Here is a 20,120-nt window from a genome sequence, read left to right as displayed (position 1 = left end):
GCGCCTTCTGACATCGCTTTCTGATTGTGGCCAGTTATTTAACTACATGAGTCATCACCCTGCTATGGTATTTGTAGGCTCATACGTTGGGGCTAAAAAAGAATTAGATGACTACTGCAAACATTATACCTGGTGTTCAGCTCAAAAACCTCTGCATGAAGTATTTCTTCCTGTACATTTGTATCTAAAAAATAACATGATTGATATTGTATTATGTTCTGCAGCTTCAATTAAATCCTTCAGAAAACCTACAGCCCATCCATAAAGTTTGTTATCAGTTCTCTGATCAAAGACCTTGCCAAATGCTCCCTCCCCATGAGAGAACAGTAACTTCCATTAATTATTCTTTATCAAACAGTTTTTCTATTACTCCCTTCAGAATTGATAGAAGACATAGTGACCTCCAACTATTTAAAATTCTCTTGCTTGTCCTTTTATGCTCCATATGAGCACTTCTGGGATATATCTAATAAATCTTGGAAGAGAGATAGCCCTAGTCACTTCTTTGATGCCTGTTGGCTTCAAATGACTCGTGCCTGGTAGATGACGTCTTCCCACGAAAACTGGTAAATTACTCACCCCTTAAAAAGGGGTTTGCGAGTCCTCCCTCCCTCCTCCCCTCTCTAAACCTCCTGTTCTTACTTCACCTCAGCTCACCGCATCTTAGTATTTTAGGTCATAGGTTTAGAGATTCAGTTTGAATTTCTGCAATTAATCATTTGAAGCTTCATTTTAACATTGGAATCCACACACAAACACACAACACTTTGAAAGCAGACATTGCAGATCTGGAGAACCGCTTAAAAAAAAAAAATCAGTTTAAGTCAGCAAACAAGTTAATCCAGATTAGCTTTCTGTGCATAAAGTGCATTAATAACGCTTCTGTAGCGACTGAGGGCTGACCAGAGCCAGAGCACTGTCAAATAGCGAGGCTAATACAGATTACATGCTCCGAGGGCAGTGGCTTTAGCAAGACAACTCATTTTGGATCGAGTGTAACAGCAGCACGCTCAGAGGAAGCCCCCAGTGGGCAGCAGAATAAATTAAAAAGCACACAGCGGTCTCTGGTGCAGTATTTGGGCCTTTTCCAGGTAATTTCTAGCTATCCTGAAAGCTCATCAGTTGCAAAAAGGCTGCAAAAATTGAGGGGAGAATACATGTAAATCCGCAAGTCATTAATAAGCACTTCACTAACACGGCCACTTAAAAACGAGCTATGAACGGTGGTGCCTTTTTCACTCTTTAGGAGGACAAGGAAATCTTTGCAGAGCACAATGACTTCACCAGAGCTTCCTGCAGCGTCTCCTGGACTTGTCTTGGCAGGAGGCTGTGCATTGGTTGCTTCATAGATTATTACTTGGGAATGTGAAAATTTTATGCCTGCTTGCTCCTGGAATCACACGGCTCACACTATGTTTATTTACCTTTCAAAAAATAACATTTGCTCCCCAGAAGAACTGCCTCCCAGAGGGCTCAGACCCAGCAATGAAGCCACAAGGACTGAATTTTTGTCATATTTGACTACGTCGCCTGGCAGAGCAGGCTGAGGCAGCTTGATGCTATTGCAGTACAAATAACAAGTTTTATTTAAGTATCTTTCCCTCAATGGGAACGCTTTTTCTGTTCTCTTCCAGAAACATGGAAGCAGGGCAAAAATTCACCCATACGTTAAATGTTATCGTCGATCGAATCGCTTACTTCTATCAGCAAACATGCTTGCTTCTCTTGTGCAGCTCTGTGTTTTGTTTTGAAGCAAGCCATGCTCAGCCTCCTCCAAACTGTATTACCCACAGATGTAGACGATGATCTGCTGTAAAAGCCACAAGGCTACAGCCCCAAGTGCTGCAGGTATGCAGACCCACTGGCTTTGATAGCCACTAGACTCAAATCACTACTCAGTGAGGTTTCTATTGAAGGGGAAACAAAGCTCAGACTCGAAGGGGAGCTGTGGAAAGAAGCCTGCATGTAAAATACGCAAAACCAGAACGCAGAAATCCCATCCTAGCTCCATTAACGTCTCTGAGGAGCAACGAGCCAAGAACCACAATGAGCAGCTACTGAATGCCTATTCTAGTGCAAAGTGCTTGTGTGGGCAGAGCCGCGTGTTACACCGACCGGTTGAAACTCTGCCGCAGCGACAGGCATGTGCGGCACTGCCAGATTCTAAACGATGCAGTGCAAACCCCTCGGTCGCAGCTTGCTGCCACAAGGCAGGGCGAGCAGAGCTTGTCCCAGCAGCTACTTACTGTGCGAGAAGCGTTGTGTGATGGGGGTGCCAGGGTAGGGGTAAGTGCGACTCTCCCACTGAATATTTCCTTCTTGCACCGCTTTGATAAAGCCGTGGTAACACTGATGGGCCACACCTAGGGAAAAACAAGACGTCAGCAAAATTTGGGGCCCGTTAGGAACGAACTGTGCCTGCACAGTTGCAGAAGCAGCGTGACAGAAATTATAAAGAACCCCTGTATTGAGATTATAAACACGCTGGTGGAAATTCAGAGGATTAAAAAGAATAAAGAATAGGGACTCTGCAAACATGGAAAATCAGCAGCATTCACAGAACTGATTCACTACGTTTCTGATATCCGTCAGCCCTGGTTTGGTAAAGCAAAGCCTTTGTGAAAGGTAAGCAACGCGTGATGCCTTCGCGGAGCTGGTTTTCAGCCTTCTCTGCTGCAATGCAAGCCTGCTGTCCCCTGATCGCACCCCCAGAGGAGCAGCTGCCCTTCCCTTAATGGACCTTAGAGGACAAATAATGTGCAATAATGAATTTTTAAGAGCATGCATGCAGTTGCCGGACAGGAATCCAAAATAAATATGAGAGGAGACATCAGTGATAAAAGTCAGCGTGTCTTAGGTGAAAATATTCCTCCTTAGCCATGTCAGGGAGGGGATCTGGCCAACAACAGCTCCTCCGCAGAGCAGGCCAGCCCCAGAGCTGCAATTAATTCTGTGTATGGAGTACATGTGTCTCCGTTTGTGCTGAGAGGGGCCAGAGACTGCTCCCTGTGGAAAGAAAAGGCTCTGGCAAAGATTTACGACTGCAGCAGCTCAGCAGATGCTTGGTGGCATTCACTGTGCTACGGCAGCCCTCGCACTGAGGATGCCACAACCTGCCAAGATTTTTTCCCAAGAATTTTTTTACTAAAAGCCCTGTGCCAGGAACACCCCCAGCAAAACAAACAAACAAAAACCCCAAAAAACCCCCACACTCCGGATATAAAGCAGGAAGGTTGGGGTTTTTTTTTAAAGAAAAAAAAGAAAAAATTAAGCCCGTGGTCCTCAAGCAGCTGGTCCCCCAGAGTCACGCGGGAAACGTAATCTGAACTGTAGGATTTCACAGCAGATGTATCCTGACAAACAGGAAAAATTAACCAGAAGAAGACAAATCAAGCGTTTACCTCAAGTGACCTCTCTGCTTCACAGCGTGTGGGTTAGCAATTACACCTCCTCTTTTTGCTGTAATTGCCACAAAAACAGCATGGCTGCCTGGCACCATTCATCCCCTGAGACTTGAGGCTTGGACAACTCACTCCAACACCATGTTGCACCTCGGGCTGCTCATCCCTCCCCTCCACTCCAGGGAGGTTTCCCACAGTCTCTTTTGGGGTGAATCACCAGGTGCCTGTTCATTCCAGCTGCATCCTTTGCAGCTCTCAAGGCTGCTCCAGGAACAAGCATGCGTGAGAAAGTGCGCCCCAGCAGCAACTCAAGGGCTGCAGACACTTGGAAAAAAAAAAACAAACAACTTTTCAACACAGGTGCAGGCTGCTGCTGACCCAAAATGATGCAAAAAAGAGTAATTTTGTGCAATGCTCACTTCTGAAGTAGCTGCGGTTTTTTTAACCTCCAGCCTGTTAAACTCTGGGCAAGGCAGAAAATTCCTGGAATCTGAGCAATGCTTTCACATGTGCAGAGAAGTCCACAAATTAGACATCACCCCACGCGCCTGCCAAAGGCATTTCTCACCTGACACTTGCTCTGCATCTTCCAGAAGAAACAAGTTACCCTCGTGCAGCAGCGTGCCTCATTTCCTACAGATTTAACTGTGGTCTCCTCTTAAACTACTTGTTTTTTAATGAAGCTTGCAATCAAAATGCATGGCCCCAACAGAAACATAACAGAAATCATCCAACGTATTCAAAAAATACCGAAGCAGATAGCTTTGCTTGTATCCTTGTCCAAATTTTACCTACCTATTTGTGTATCATATATATCTAGCATTAAAATATCCCTGTAAGGCTTCAGAATTAATGCTGCATGGAGGCAAAGTGAAGTATCTGTATCTCAGGGCTACGCTTTCAGGAAGTCTGAATATGTAGATCTGTATTAATGTAGATTTTATATACCACTTATCTTCAGCAGAGGTGTAAGAACCAGACATGGTTTTGCTTCCAGCCGAAAGCATAAGCTTTGGGAATGTTAATTACTGAGCAAGACGCAAACGAAGCACAATTACAGCCACATTAGACATGGGACGCCGGCAACGGGGGCTGCTGGGTGGTGGGGAGGAAGCCTGAATGCAAGGTCCACAGTGCTGCATGTCAGCAGCACACAGGGAGCATTCAAAAACAACGTAAGTGAGCTGCTCTGTTGTGGCGGTTTTGGAGTTTCACTCTTTTATACTTCAAAAGAGGCTGAGGGGCTCAACTCTGCACCATTATTACCAATGCCTTGAGCAAAGCAAGCGACCCGACGGCTGTAGCTATTTTTCTGGCATTTTGCAAAAGTCAAACTTCTGAGTTTGAGGAGAAAACAACAGGCAAGGCTAAAACAAAGCAAAGAGCAGCTGGGATACAAATCCCTGTTCCCACAGTTTAAAAAAAAATGCACTCTCATCACAGCTATTTGTACCTTTGATTAGTCGATACCACTGTTTGCAGACAAGGGCGGCAGTTTTGTGCTCCTGATAGGGTGAAAGGAAGGAGAGGATATATTCCAAAACCTCTTCTGGGAGCTCCAACATTGATCTGTTATGCCTGGTCTCCTCGACCTCCAGCTCAGCACGCGGCTCATCGTCTTGCTCCATTGTCCCTTCGACCACAGCGTCTTCTGGATCCACGGCCATGAAACCGTCATCTTCACTGTCCGAGGAACTGGCCATGGCATTCCACTTCACAGCTTCAAGGGGGGGGAGCAAAAAAAAGAGACACAACAGTAAGGTCACAGAGAAAATTAATAGCATCAGAAACACATCTGCAATTTACACCAAAGCTCTATGTCAAGCTCTACCCCAGTAAACTCCAAGTCGAGGACGTGGTTTTTGCACAGCTTTGAAGCAAGCTGATTGTGGTTTAGGAACAAGCCGTTCTCCGTCAGCGCAGCATTTTCCCAGGCCACTTCACCTCTCACCGCTCTCAGCCCTGCTGTCACCTACAGACGGTACCAGAGAGAGCAAAAAACCAGAAAAAGCTGCCGGAGGAATTGCAGCCCCTCAAGCCCTGCTCCCTCGCCGGGCACGAGAAAGCACCCCGCTGCCGCACCGGTGGCCCCGGATGGTTTGCACCGTGGGGCTGGGCAGCGATGGGGAAAGGGATCCCCACCGAATCGAGAGCAACCCAAGGCAAGAGAAGATGGAAGCGACAGCTTTGCAGCCCCTCCTCCCCTGTGAAACCAGTTTGGCCAGCGAGCCTGCTTTACCCCAAGCAACTTCTCAGCAGCATGCGGGGAAGGGGGCGGAATCCCTGTCCCATTCTCCCTTAACATCCCCCCCCCCTTTTTTTTTTTGTTGTTGTTAAATCCTTGCATGCAGTTCTTACTGGCAGCAGGTGAGGAAAGAAAAACCTCCACAGGATTTACTGCTGATGAAAGGTTGGAATATCAAATACCGTATCTCCAGCTATTCAGAACATCTTAAGTATACGGTAACGTATCGATGACAGAAATCCATCATGAAATAAATCCACCTTAACAAGGGGCTGTGTCCAATTTGGTCAGTTGGCATGGTGTGCAGCTAAACCCGTGCCCGTTGCTGCAAAACAAATCCCTAGACCCTATTTCCTAGGAAGGAGCTGACCGGTTTTGGGGAGGGCAGTGATAGTTCTCCCTTCCAGCACCGCTGGGTGAAGACCAAGGGGTGCAACCGCTCTGTGATTATACCTGCACTGATAGCTCAAACCAATATAACTTATGAGGATGACACAGGGCCTTTCTTTTCCAAAAACCGCAATTGCAAATTCCCCCTTTATCTTTCCCGAGCACTGCAGGTTGTAATGAAGGACCCAAACCAGGGCAAGCTCTCAGCTCTCACATCGCTCAGGGTGAGTTTCTCCCGACTGCAGGAGGCAGAGGCTGCCCAGCCATCCCCAGGTCCCAGATCAACTGGGATGACGGGATGCAGATCAACACACTCCACGGGACATGTCCCACCTGCAGCAAGCCCAGGATGCAAACCCACTCCTCAAGAGGGAAGACAAGACACAGCTTTTTGCCCAACATACTTAAATACAAGCATCTTTTTACCAAACTCCTAGTATCACAGAAAATCTGGCTGGAAGGAATTTAAGTTACCTAGCTATAGGGAATAAACTAAGCTCTTGTTACAAGCTTCCAGTGATGCAAACTCTGCCGTCTTCCCCAGCTAAACCCAGGGTTTTCCCATCCCGGCATACACTGAGCTGAAGAGCCATGGGAATAGCAGACGGCGGAGACACGGAGCGGAAAAGCTTGCCATGACAACTAATTCATGCTCAGAAAAATTACATCCGACAGCATTACTCTCCACTTTTGTCAGGTTCTCTGATGAAGCAGCTTCAGAAAATCCATGGGGCTGTCAATCTTTGGTAGAAACCACGTCAAAATTAAACTTACAGTTATCATCCTAACAGATGCTCAGCACGTTCTCCCGTGTCAGAAATCCTTCTTAGAGTCAATGTTATGACAGAGAAAGGCTGAAACCCAAACGCTTTGACACGAGCGCTGCTGCCAGCAAACTGCATTATGCAGCAGATAATACACAAATTCCCAAAGAATAAGAAATGGAAAAACTAAAAAAAAAAAGCAGAGCTGCATTAAAAAAAAAATAAAATTAAAAATCAGAGGGTTGGGTCTTTTCCAAGCAAAAGCATCTATCGCCCTGAAGCGCATGTGCCGATTTCCATCTCGACACGGCATGGCAGGAAGCCAAAGGTGCCGGTACTCCAACCTCGGGACGCGGTTCTGCTCCAGCCGGGGAGGCTGGAGGAAGGAGGGTCGGTCCCTACCTCACGGCTTGGGAAAACAGAACAGCGCACCTACCCAGGCGGAGCAGAAGGCATTTCACACCCTACAAACGTGCTAAAAACCCGAACAGAAGTGCATTTGCATCCAGATCAGGTACAATGGGACACCTGTGGGTGACGATGCCGAACATAAGCCTTGGCTCGACAGGTTCACACAAGACATCTGTTGTGTTATTAAGGTTTAGAAGCAAAGATTATGTCTGTTTCCCAACAGCCTTTATTTACCCTTCAAACAACGTCCAAAACCTGCTGGAGGAAGTCAGCTGAGAAGTGCAGGAACGAACGCCCAGCTAGCAAGGCTTGGGGTTTTTTTTCCCCAATTATTAAATCCCAATTTCGATCCTCTGGCGCAGGCTTAGGAACAACACAACTCAGCAAGTCAATCACAGGCACAAAACAGCTTTGGGGGTTAGAAAAGCATCTCTAAGGCCAATTTTAAAAAGGCAGGAGGAGCAGGGAAACCCCTCGATGCCTCCCAGTAGCACATGCTTGCGCAGATCTGGGGATGGAGAAGCTGCACCAAGTTTTGTCTGCCCTTACCAGAACACTTGATAATATTTTAAACATTCAAACACATCCACTTTGCTAGCTCCTCATTTTCTAAATGTTTGAGCCTAAGAAATAACCATCCTCCGAGTTTTCGCACCCACACTGTGTTATTTTTCTCAAGGAAAACAAGACTAGCAATAAACTCAACTCCTAAAAGGCAAGTCACCGTCAAAATAACCCTTCAAGCTTGACCTGGTGCGGATGCAGATTTTGCTCTTACGGCACAGGAACAGCGGGCTGGGAATAACCGCCTCCGGAGTGCAAAGCAGCAAAAGCTCTGTCCTATACCCCTGCTCCAACATTGAAAAAAAGGAAAAAAACCCAGGCAGTCGGTAAGAGAGTGCTAAAGCATCCCAGCCAGCTCCTACTACCAAGTATTCAGCAGATCCATGGGAGAAAATCCCACGCCAGTGTTTTTAGTAATTATTTGAAGAGCAGAATGGAGTGCTTCTGTCCTGTTTGCATTTAGGGGGGATGCAATAGGTGCTTTCTCACTCATCCTTGTTCTCCAGGTGCTCTCTGTTTGCACCGAGCTGAGTTTCAGTTTGTACACGAGCTAAAATTAATCTCCGAGCACTCAAAAAGCTGCAGTGAAGGGATTTAAGGAGTCATGTCTTGTCCAAAAGTACATGCAATTCAATTAACTCGCCGGGATGGATCCACGAGCCCCGTTCTGCTTGAACTAATTGCTGTGAAAGCCAACACGAGCCCCTCGAAGCATCATATTATATTTTGCACCCTACAGCCCTCCTGGTCCCGGAGAAGTGCCTCTATATTGCAGCAGCAGAAACATTTTACGGCATTCAGAAATCAGCCTAAAGCCCTACGAAGGAGGAATCGCAGCTGCTTAAAATAACACGTAAGGAAATGCTAGAAGGGCAATCGAAACAGAGCTCTGCCAGCGTTGATCAGATTTGCCTGGCCCTTCCCAAAAGCTGTGCCTCTGCCAGTTGGCAAAACATTTTATAACTCTTCTCCTCCTTTCAGAGCACTTCAATTTCCCCTCTCTCCCCTCCTGAAATTATTTAAGAACCTGCTATTTATTCTGCTAAAGTAATTATCCACTGCAGCGGAACAAACAGATGAAAAATACTAAATGCAGGCAAAAAACCCACCAGGTTTAAGCACTTCTCGAAGCCCGGCAGCGACACGAGGCAGCCAGCAGCCTCCTCCTGCAAAGCCCTCTTGCCCCAGGAAGGTTTCCCTACCTGCAGGCATCTCTCCGGGTCCCATGGACCCCAATTCACAGGCGGGGGTGGCATCAGTGGTTCCCATCCTGAGCTACCTCCTCTTCTCCGCAACTCTCAGCTGTTTTAAGAACTGCTTGAACCCACAGGGTTTTTGACTCTGCTTTTTTTTTTTTTTTTTAAAGTCAACAAATTTTAGGGGAAAAAAGCCTCCAAGGGAAAGTTCTTGAATGAAAATAAGAGGCCGTGCAATAGTACTGAGTCAGAGCACATTACGCATAAGGGAATGCTCATTTTCACATGCCACAAAAAATTCTCTCTCCAAACATAATTGTAGAAGCTATGTTCTCACCCGGGAAAAAAAAAATAAAAATGAAGGTGTGTGAAAGGACCCAGCCCTGGCTGACTGCTTCAGCTGGAGGGAGAAAAGGCCTCTGCAGAACAGAACGTTTAATTGCACTTGGCAATCAGGAGCTACGGCGTTAATTTAGGGGTGGAAGATAGCAACTGCCTCTAACTGCCTCCAGACTCTTCCTCATACTTTGCAACTGCTTATTCTGCTTGTCAACAGCCCCCTCGGCACAGCAGGGTAACATTTACGGAGACATTTAGACCTTTTAGGCTTATTCTCTTAGCCAGCTTTAAAAAAAAAAAAGCCTATTCCATCAGATGGACACATTTAATAATAAGTCTTAGGCTGCTTTCCTTGAAAAAAATTCCTGTCTGTATTGGGAAGGACTATTTTTGCATGATATTTTATTGTTTGTCTCATGCAGCCGTTCCATCAAGGACTCCAATGGCAGCTTCACCCCTCCAGTTTGGTTTTTGTTACTATCATTTGCCCTACAGAAGCCCGGAGCCCTTTTGTAGTGGGATAAGAGGAAAAATAAAGTGCTGTTTCCTCGGTAGAAGCATACTATTTTATGAAAGCAACAGGACACGGAGCGAAAGGTCTGCGGGAGCCGTAGGATTCAGGGTAGGAATCAACACCGTCAAATAAATGACCTTTCCAGTCCTCCAAAACTTGCACCAGTTAGAGCCGATCCCTTCATAAATCAACTGCTAGACAAGTTCAATGAGAAAAAAAGCAGATTTTAGTCAAAAAAAGAGAAAACAAAGCCTCTGGGAAACCCAACTATGAGCAATATCCTGTCCACGCTGCCGTCGAGCATCACGCCCAGACGAACGAGTAAGACCTCGGGGATACCTGCACCATGCTTTTCTTTTTATCCCTGCAAAACAGGCAATTACAAGTTCTTTGAAGCAGAGCTTTTCCTTTTTTTTTTCCCCTTTAGCTGCCTTCCAACAGGAAATTGTTTTTTTTCTTTCATATAAGACCTAGCTTCACCCATGAAAATAAAGGTTTCCCAAATTCCATCTGCAAGTTGGAAAATTCAAATATATATCTTTCAGTATTACCTCCCTGCTGTGAGTTTTGCCTGTTAAACCAGTATTTTTATAGAAACAACAAATTCAAAGTTACGTGACTTCATTTTACAGTGCCATATAACCAGCACCATATTGTAATGAAACAGCATGATTACAACTGAATTTTAATTGATATTATTGTAATAAAAAGCTTTAGTTACCAGAATTCCCTCCCACCCTGATGATGAGCCAACCCTCAGCTATTCCAGATTCCTGCTCATTTTTATTCTAATTGTTCAGAAAAAAAAAGTAGTAATTTAACACTACACAGCAAGATTTATTCCGCAAACAGCACAGCATAAAAATAAAATCTGCCTAATCTATCTCCCTACAAAATTAAAGCACTGAAAAAGAAAAAGAAAATTTAAGGTTTATTCTGGATTTATTATAGGAATACAAACCTAGGTAGCACATGTTTTATATACTTGTCATTAGCGTATGTTCATCAGAACAAAAGGCAACAGCAGAGTTTAACGACACCGCATTTCAGGTGTACACAGCAAAATCTGCCATTTGCATTTGCTAATAGAATAAACAGGATAAAACTTCAGAATTGGCCTAAAGGCTTAATAAAATATTAATAAATCAAGAACCAGTCCAAAAAGCGAAGGCACCAAGATCATCTCCAGGTATCCCTGCAGAACACTGCTAAACCAACCAGGACCTCCAATGTCCAACAAGCCCCCGCAAATGCATCCATAACAAATGGCATTTGGAGACTTTAATTTCTTTTGACAGCGTTATTACCCTTAAAACAACCTAAGTTGTTTAAAACCTGTTGAAATCTGGCTTGATAAGCACTAGCAGCACAAAAGAAGCTGTTGTATTACGCATTTAGGTACTGCTTAAACTCATACACATGCTGTTGGCCAACAAGCCCTCAGTTTAAGGACACTGTGCACTAAATACGTTTATCCTTGGGTGAAAAAGGTGAGCTGGGTGGGCCAGGCATATGTACATGGGGTACCATGCTCTCTGGGTTTCCCTGACAAAAATTCAAGCCTCCACGTGCACGTCTCCAACTCTGAAATCTCAGTAATCGCTCAGTGACGTTACATCCCTCCAACCAAGCCGAAAATTAGCAAGTCTGAGTATCGACCCTAGCTGGGGTTCTCCAAACGCAGAAAAGGCCACTCCAGTAACTTAGACCCAAAATTTGCCCCGTTTTGAACACTGTTCTGCTCGGGTGCAATACTCGGCTGGACTGTACCTAGGTTTGCTCTTGCGGCTCATCCCCTCTACGGGAATCACCCCCAATTTTGTAGGGCTGTCAATCAGCGGTGTTTCGGGCGCACACACCACCCCCTCTACTGGCTCCCTCCAAGCCGCTAATTAAAGTTATTCTTGCCTGAACTTTTTCTAGCAAAACAAATAATCATGATTCATTTTCAAAATGAAGGCAAAACTGCATGCTAGCCAGAAAATGAGAATGATCCCTAAACAAGCAAATTACAGGCTTTGAGACTTGCAAATAGAGGTTTTCACAAGAAAACGTGCAGATGCTTCTCCTGTCGTAACACACGCTGTCTGAGGATACGCAATTTGCACAGCGGCTGCCCGGATAAAAACATCCGATGCGATTTTCGGTACCTATCCAAACCTGCTTGTGATTATTCATCAGCAAGAACTCCTGCTCGATAACGCCAAGCAAACACACGACGGCAGATCCTGGAAATAATCAGGATCACCTCCCTCCTTCATTAGGATAGTGCAGCAGGTCTGGAGCTCACGGGCAGCACTTGGAAAGCTGCAGTTAAATTATTTTGAGGACAGACTAAAAATGACACAGCACTCCTTACTTTCTACAGACATCTCTTAAACCTACCAAAGCCACTAAAATTGGTTCATCTCTATACAGGTTTCACGCAAACGAAGGCAAATTTACAGCTGAACCACGGGGAAAACGTGTGCTACTGATGTAAAAACCAGTTCAGTTTTGACTGTATGAAAAAAGTCTGAAAACACAACTTGGAAACATCATTTCCATATTTACATTTCCGTACAGCCCAACACCCATTTCTATATCCAAACTGCCCAGAAAACCTGCTCAGGCAAAATATTTACATGTAAAGCATGAAAATATCTTAGCAAGGGGTTTGCTCACAGAACTACGAGGTACCCAAACATACTAGGTGACTTAATTCCTGATTTTTTGACAGACTGCATTAGATGCTTATTTAGTGCGGTCGGGATTATTTTTTTAAAAATAAAACCTTTTCTTTGCACAGCATAACCCAATGAATCCAAACAGCTGCTCCCAGCACAATTCCCACTAAACCGCTGCCCACACGGAGGAAACCGCAGTCCCCGAGGTGCCCACGTGTCAAGCAAACACTGCCACAGGAAAGCAGCCCACGGAAAGTGTCAGAGTCCAACCCGGCGCACGACTTCCCTGGCCGGGGAAGTCCTGGATCACATCCACCTCCTCCAGCTCAGCCAGCAAAACTGGCAGCTTGGGAAGCAGGAAAGTGTCATTTCCTACCAATGCATCGCTTGCTGGTGAACCTCTGCCACCTGCAGCAATCGGACTGGGGAAGTCAGACCTTCTTCCTCCCCGGTAGCTCCCCTGGTCTCCAGGATTTTTAGCTTTCTTGCCTTCGGCAGGGTCTCTCCTCTCCTTTTCCCATGCTGTGAAACTTGAGGGGAACTCAGGATCTTTGAGACCTTTATAGTTTTGTTGAATCAGGCAGAAAGGGGCAACATGATCAGGAATGAGTGCGAGAGAGAAACCGAACTGTGTAAGCCTTGTTTCCAAAAATCCAACCCTGGAAAAAGCCCACGGGGAGAGAGACACGCTGCTCCACACGACTTCCTTCCGAAACTACTAGCCCTTCAAGAGACTTAAATGACCAGCGTTAATATCCACGCTGCAATGCTGTCTGTGTAAATCAGGCAATCTCTTGTTGCTTTAAGCAGCAGGACCACCAGTCAAGATTTAGGTTTCCAACATCGCTGCTAAATTCAGGCTTAATGTTTCACTGTGGGAACGAAGAATGAAGTTTTAGCGCTCAGGAAAATTATGTTAAGGAAACGCTAGGTCAAGGTCAGGGTTCACCAGTGGAGCAACTTGTCATGCAAGCGCTCACATTCAAACCTCTGGTTCCCCCCTGCAATGTGGTTTTTGGCTTAAAACACATGCACGTGAAGGAGGAGGGTATGGAAGAACTTCATTTTTGCAATAAACAAAGTTATTCTGCAGCCTAAATTCACAAACCACAATGTTCCTCTACCAGCTATGAGATACAAGTCATGAGCAGCCCTGAGACATTTAATCTCAAGTGAAGACAAGCTCAAGGGTACTAACTTTCAGGCCAAAAAGAAGGATGCACTGGAAAAAGCCATGTATTAGCGTAGGCTCGGTAGCCAAGGTTTAATTTAAATCGATATCCACAGCTTTCAGACAGACTGCTGAGTTCGCAGCAGGTCGCTGATGCAATGTATTTATCTTTGTTAGCAAGCAGGGTACCAAGATATCTAATACCATCTCGACATGGACATTATCAGCATATGAGCACTGCAAATGATGCTCTCCTCCCGATCTTAACGCCTAGCAGATGAACTGCTTGGCTGTAACACGTGTTGTGTGTCTAACACTCTAAACGTATGTTTTTGCGATGTGCACTCACCTAATCACATCAAATAAATCTGTATGCCACCTCCAAACTAGTTTGTGTAATTCCTGGTGCAAAGCCTTTGATGAAAGCTGCCAACTACAGAGTTAACCATCTAGCATATATTGCCCAGGAGCAGGGCTGGATCACACCAAAGAGAATTTTAAGGCAGATCTGTTTGCTAAACAGCAATTGCAACAATACAGAAAACATTTTCTCTCTCTCAGTGGTGGGAAAAAAAGGAGTTACACTAACAGGGATATGCTCAGCCAGAAAACCCTCTGGCCACGTAGCACATACCTGCCCAACACAACCTTAAACACCTTCAAACGTTACAAAAGCACAGCATCGCACAGCATCGGTGGGTGCCCCAGCGCCTGGCTCCTAAGTGCCACAGCAGTAATTAACCCCATTTTATAGGTAAAGGAAAAAAAAGCACCGAGAAGCCAAGGTCAAGCAAACCCTCGACAGCACTGGGATTACAACACTGGAGGTTTCTGGCTCCCTGACCTGCGCTGAAGAAATTAGGCCACCGCCTCTCCTGAGTCAAGATGAACATGCAGATAGCACCAAGAGCTCCGTTTCATTTTTGAGGGGTGAGCTGGAAACAAAGACATGCTAATTAAAACATAAAAAGGTGATGGAAAAGAGTAAGACTTACGAAAAGCGAGCACTTAAGCAACTTGCCTCAACACCCATGAAGAAGGCTCCAGCGTATAAATTCAGAATGCACCCAAATTCATCACCGGGGCTTTTTAGCAGAAGATACTAACTAGGGAGGGCAAATACCCGTCAGTCTCTGCAAATATAAGGCTATGTACCCCCTCGTCGCACTGTGCAATGCGGATGGATAGAAGAACGGTGCCTTAGGGTCCACGAGCACAAGATGCGTGTGTCGAAGGGCATCGCCAGAGCCTGGCAAAGAGGCAAACATCGGCTTCAAGGCAGGATGGACTTTGAGGCAGAGTGTCTTCTCCTCGCTCAAAATCCCGCAGAGCCATCGTTAGCTTGGTGACTGGCAGTCTAGACAGCGTCTCTTCTATTCGCTGTCAATACGGTGTTGGCAGCGAGCACTGGGAGAGCTCTTCTGCTGGCACTAAAGCTTCCACTAAACACATTTTTCCCATAAACCAGCATCTTGGCAGGGGAAAATCCCAACGAACTCCCAGCAAACAGCAATGTCACTTAAAGTGAGCAACAGAGGATTCCTTTAAATCCTTCAGCAGGTAAAGCAGATGGGAAAGGAAGGATTTGGTGATACGAGCATGTGAAACAGCCTGGAGGGTGGTGGCGATTGCAACCCTGTTATTATAAAACAGGAAGGGCTGCTCCGCGTCCCCTCCGACACCAAGGCTTTAAAGCACAAAGAAAAAGGGCTAAAGCCATAGGGAAGACCCATGCGCCGAGGCGTGAGGGGTCGCAAAGAGCACCGGCACACCACCGAGCAGACCTCGCAGGCAACTGAGCCACCTACAGGAAAATACAACCCAGGAATTCAATTTAAAATAGATTTCACAAGAGCTGGGGTTTGACCCATCCAGCAGGCTAGATGAGGACTTGCCGCTGTTTCCACATATTTTGAGAATTTGCCTTCCTTTTTATTGGAATTTTTTTTTTTTTTTCAGCTGATGAAAAAGGCAATGCGGAACAAGAAACAAAAGCACCGCAGGTTAGGGATGCGTCGCCACTGAAAAAAGCAAGGGTTATCTTTCTATCCTATATGCCATATCTCAAGTCTAGTCATTTAGTGAGGCTTAAAAATACCAGGTATTAAATACTAAGAAAGAGAAGCCCAAAAATAGAAGTAAAACCCATATGATGTTAATAAACAAACAAAAATTCAGGGAAATGGTGCTAATTTCAAATTCATCCCTATCTCCGAATCAAAAAACTCAGCTTCCCCTAGCAGCCCAAGATCTCCCTCCGTTAACACCCCAAACAAGAGCACTCCCGTCACCCCAACAGTCAGCCCTTTCTAACCAATCAGCCCAGCCTGGCATTGTACCCAGCACGAGAGTGGGGCAAACCACGTATTATCACACAGTATGAAACCCCGGGATTTCACAGTATCCAAGAGTCAGGTTCAGAGTGGGCTAAAGCACCCCACGTGTCCCCTGCTGAGCTGCAACGTGGGTCCGTGTCCGCAGAACGCGTCGCTGCTGCTCCGAAACCTGAAGGTCCAGGAGGTCTGCAGGAGTCCCCAGCAGCAGTTGTGATGGGGAAAGAAAACAGCCTAAAAACAAATGCAGGAAGAGCATGCATTCAACAGGACAGATTAAAGGTGGCTGCTAGATGGAGGAATTGAACTAAATAACTGCAGAATGGATGTGACAACAATGGTAGAGAAGTAGTTGCTATTTGGGTTTCTCATTTAAGGTGTTTCGAGCAGCTACCTTTGCATGCTGGCAAAAGGATCTGATGTGCATCCAATGCCAATGACAAGAAAAAAAAACCCCAGAGATTCACTGAAAATGTTTGATTTTCGCAGAGTTATGCTTTTTGAATAGGCTCAATACCCGGCCCACGCTCAGCCCCTTCCACTAGAAGCTCACCACGACGATAACTGCACCTGAGGGGTTCATGATCCTTTGTTAAAGTGAGATAAATCACTCGTACCCTTGCAGGCTCTCCAGTGTGACAAAAAGCTAGCTTTAACAATTAATACGTATCACGGACTCCACAATGTAAAAAGTTTCAAGATGGACAGTTTCTTCCCACGGTCACCCTGACTTAACAGCAAGATTTTTTACATTTATGAGCTGCTTCTTATCCAGAAAATCCCAAATCACTCAGTAAACCAGAGAAGATCTTTGGCTCACTGAAATGTGTCACTTGCCATTACTGACAGTAGAGTTTGTCTGCAAGAGCAGTAATTTCTGCAGCTTCACAGGGAGCTTTGCTTAGGCAGAACATATCTCACAAAATACAGATTTTGCTAAGGTTATCATGTATTTTTGGTAATGATTTACAGCATTCAGTGACAGCCCCTTGCTTTTACACCTCTGGTACGAGGCAGCCCGGCAGCAGGACACCTTCCAACATCATCCCTTCACAATCAGCACAAATAAAAGCACCTTTTCACCAAAAACGACTTGCCGTGGAGACCTGGGGTACCCTTAAACACATCTCAAAGTGCTGATGGGGCTGTCACCACTGATGCAAGGTTTGACAAGACGAGCAGTGGAAGGGAGCATTACCACAGCACATCATGATTAACCTAACGAGAAGCCCCACAGAAATTCAAGTAGCTCTGCCAACTTACCTTAAGCCTTCAAACACCCATATTATTACAAAATTTGAACAAGCACAGAACAAAATGAGCCAGACAAGTGTTTCAAAATGAGTCTGAAAGATATGAAGAGATAGCACATGTCTGAGCTGCAAATCACTGTTGCCTGAATTATATTAAGTAGGGGGCAAACAAATATTTTGAATCACAGATGTTTCAGTAGGTGTTTGGCTAGCAAAGATAAATATTTTAAAAACTGCCATAGAAATGGGGAAGCAAACACAGTCCACAGCATGGTCCGATGTGAATTAACCAAAGCTCTAGGAGAACATTCACAGCTCTTGAAATAGAAAGCTCCTGAAGGCAAGATCCACGTTTTCTACATGTTGCTCAATACAAGTCACAGTTTTTGATGCAGATGTGTCACCCCGCTCTCCTTTAATCTAAGACACAAGCGAGTTCAAAAGGGATTTTGACCTGAATTTCTAAACTACATCAAAAAGCTGCATTAGCTGTTAATGGCAGCACAGCCCAGATACCTCGAGGCATCTCTTGGGGATGTCACCAACTGCAGACGGTCCCACTCAAGTCACAAAATATACGCCGAGAGGACCTCTTACCTGGAGAAACACTCATCGAGCACATTATCAGGGCCACCAGAGTCCTCTTTTCACAGGCTTTTATCTAGATTTGGACCAAATCTGAGCCTAGCTCTGGCTCTAACACCTTTTATAAGCCCTCGCAGACATCCCCACGTGATGCTGCATTTCAAAAGCCAGGGGCTTGAAGCTTATTTACGGTCAACCTCAAGAAAATGTTAGGGCAAAGTCTGAATCAGTGTTTTATAACAAAGTCTGTCATGACTAAATACACAGGGAAAAATAACTTCCCTCAGAGGCGCAGCTCTGTTTACACAGAACGTGGGACGCCTTTTCCAGCAGCACTCGCTCACATCCTGTGGAAGTGGCTGCAATTGGCAGTGGGCGAAGCAGGCTGCGCCGAAACCCAACGCCTCTTTGAATCCCTGAAAACAGACCTTACAAATCAGTCGTGTGCCGGGAACACACAGAGAACAGACCATCCCCATCCTCCCATTCCAAAGCTACAGCTGGTGTCACTCTTTCTGTTAAATGTGAAGATTATACACATTAAATTTCTTGAGATTAAGGACAGAACAGCCGAGCGCATCCCCACTATCCCTGGGAACAAACACGGCGCTCCAGAAGGTGCCCGATGCAGCAGATAGCAATACCAGTAGCTTGAAATCTCCAAATCAAAGGTAGTGCATGCTCAACAGTGGCAATAAACCATCCCCGTCTTTATACCAACCACAGGCAGGACAATAACATTTGTTCTGCAGGCGAGGTTTCTTCTAGGGCTTCTCCAACAGCCAAACACAGAAAATTCGAGTCCCAGAGACTAACAGTGGTAGTAAACTCAAATTAAAATTTAAAATTACACATATTGCCTTTAAAAGTCCACAAGAGTAAATCGGCGCAGGTTTGTAAAACAGCGCAATAATAAAACCATACGGTGCCTTTTGAGCCCAAGTGCTTCACTTGCCACTGTGGAAAAAATGTTGCTTGGGCGGAGTCACCCGTCAGTTAAAATACCAGGTAACACAACAGGAAAAACACGCACAAACATCTTCGCTATGTGAAAACAACCTCTGGATGCGATTCTGCTTCTGCTAGAAACATGCAGATCCAAAAGCCCTGGTGAACAGGGTTGAACTCGATGCAGTAACAGCCGTCATCTCTCCCTCCTCAAGAGGGGCATCATCCTGCTTTGGAAATAGCCCGGAATCCTGACCAAGATCCTACTCTCTTCTCTCCCAATTCTGACACCAGGGAAAAACTGACCCCAGGCAAACCTGAAGGTACACAACCTAAGGGAAAGCCACTGGTATTTGGCCTTTCTCCGTCATGAGCGTAAGGAAAAGGAAGGAGAGATGGTGGTGGGAACATGCAGGGCTACGGAAATAAGGAAATAACAGTGAGTCTCTTAACTCTTGAATTAACGTCCAGCTCAGAGATTTGGCTCTCTAGAAGGGCCAAGCCTGCGCTGTGATTGCTGCGTTGTGATATAAAGCAGTTCGTTAGGACACTGCAGCATCATCACCAATTCCAGGCTTTATAAGGCCACCTGCAAGGCAGTGGATCGATTCAGGCTTTGGGCTCCTTCGCTCTTGAAGGGCAAGGTGGACAAAGACATTGTTACACCCAGGTTACAAATTTAGGTCAGCAGCATCTCAGATGTAATTTATTTTAATTCATGTCTCCTTTAGTAAAGGGGAAGGCCTGCAGCTGCTGACCTGCAGCATAAGCCAGTCTCATCAGTGATAATTAAAGCCATTTTAATACAAATGACATCCTTGGTGATCAACTGGGTTATCTTACAAACAGAATACAGTCCCCACGTATTGAATCGATTCACCGTACTGCAGACAAGCATTTCAGTTTGCATGACTTCTCTTTTGTTCTTCCTCTAAGCACTAACCAGAGTTTCGGTTATTAAGAGTGAGATACCAAGGCTCTGCTCCTGCTTTTGTGGCTCCTAAGAAATACCCTGCCCGATCTGAAAACCTAAACGGGCTTGAAGCAATACACTTCACTCCAGAGAGGTCTGGGCAGCATCTTGCAGGCAGCATGAGATAATCCGCCCGTGTGAGACTCGTGCATCGAAACGAGCCCCTGCAGTGTCTGATCAGCCCAGCCCCGTTGTGACAAAAAAATAATAATAAAGCCATTCTCAAATCACCGACAAGAGATTATCAGTGAAGACAATGGGGAGTAACACCCCGAACCCTGTTGGGCTGATAAATACCGAGCTTGCCACCAGTACTGATTTAATACAATGCTTTCAGGACCAAAACAAATATATATATATACATATA

General features: G+C 45.5%; 1 protein-coding gene across 1 annotated transcript in view; it reads right to left on the bottom strand.

Annotated features, from left to right (window-relative positions):
• The window catches only part of FBXO42 (F-box protein 42), a 32,728-nt gene extending 27,624 nt beyond the window's left edge, over nt 1-5,104 (bottom strand). The window contains exons 1-2 of the mRNA XM_009698278.1: nt 4,855-5,104; nt 2,247-2,363 (exon numbers count right to left, since the gene is read on the bottom strand). Coding sequence (XP_009696580.1) covers nt 2,247-2,363; nt 4,855-5,104 — 367 coding nt within the window. The remainder of the gene's footprint in view (nt 1-2,246; nt 2,364-4,854) is intronic.
• Nucleotides 5,105-20,120: the final 15,016 nt, after the last annotated feature.

Source organism: Cariama cristata, unplaced genomic scaffold, assembly GCF_000690535.1.
Source record: "Cariama cristata isolate BGI_N322 unplaced genomic scaffold, ASM69053v1 scaffold18304, whole genome shotgun sequence".
In the NCBI taxonomy this organism is placed as follows: Eukaryota; Metazoa; Chordata; class Aves; order Cariamiformes; family Cariamidae; genus Cariama; species Cariama cristata.
Note: the sequence above shows the minus strand (reverse complement) of the source record. Positions and strands in the feature narration are given on the sequence as shown.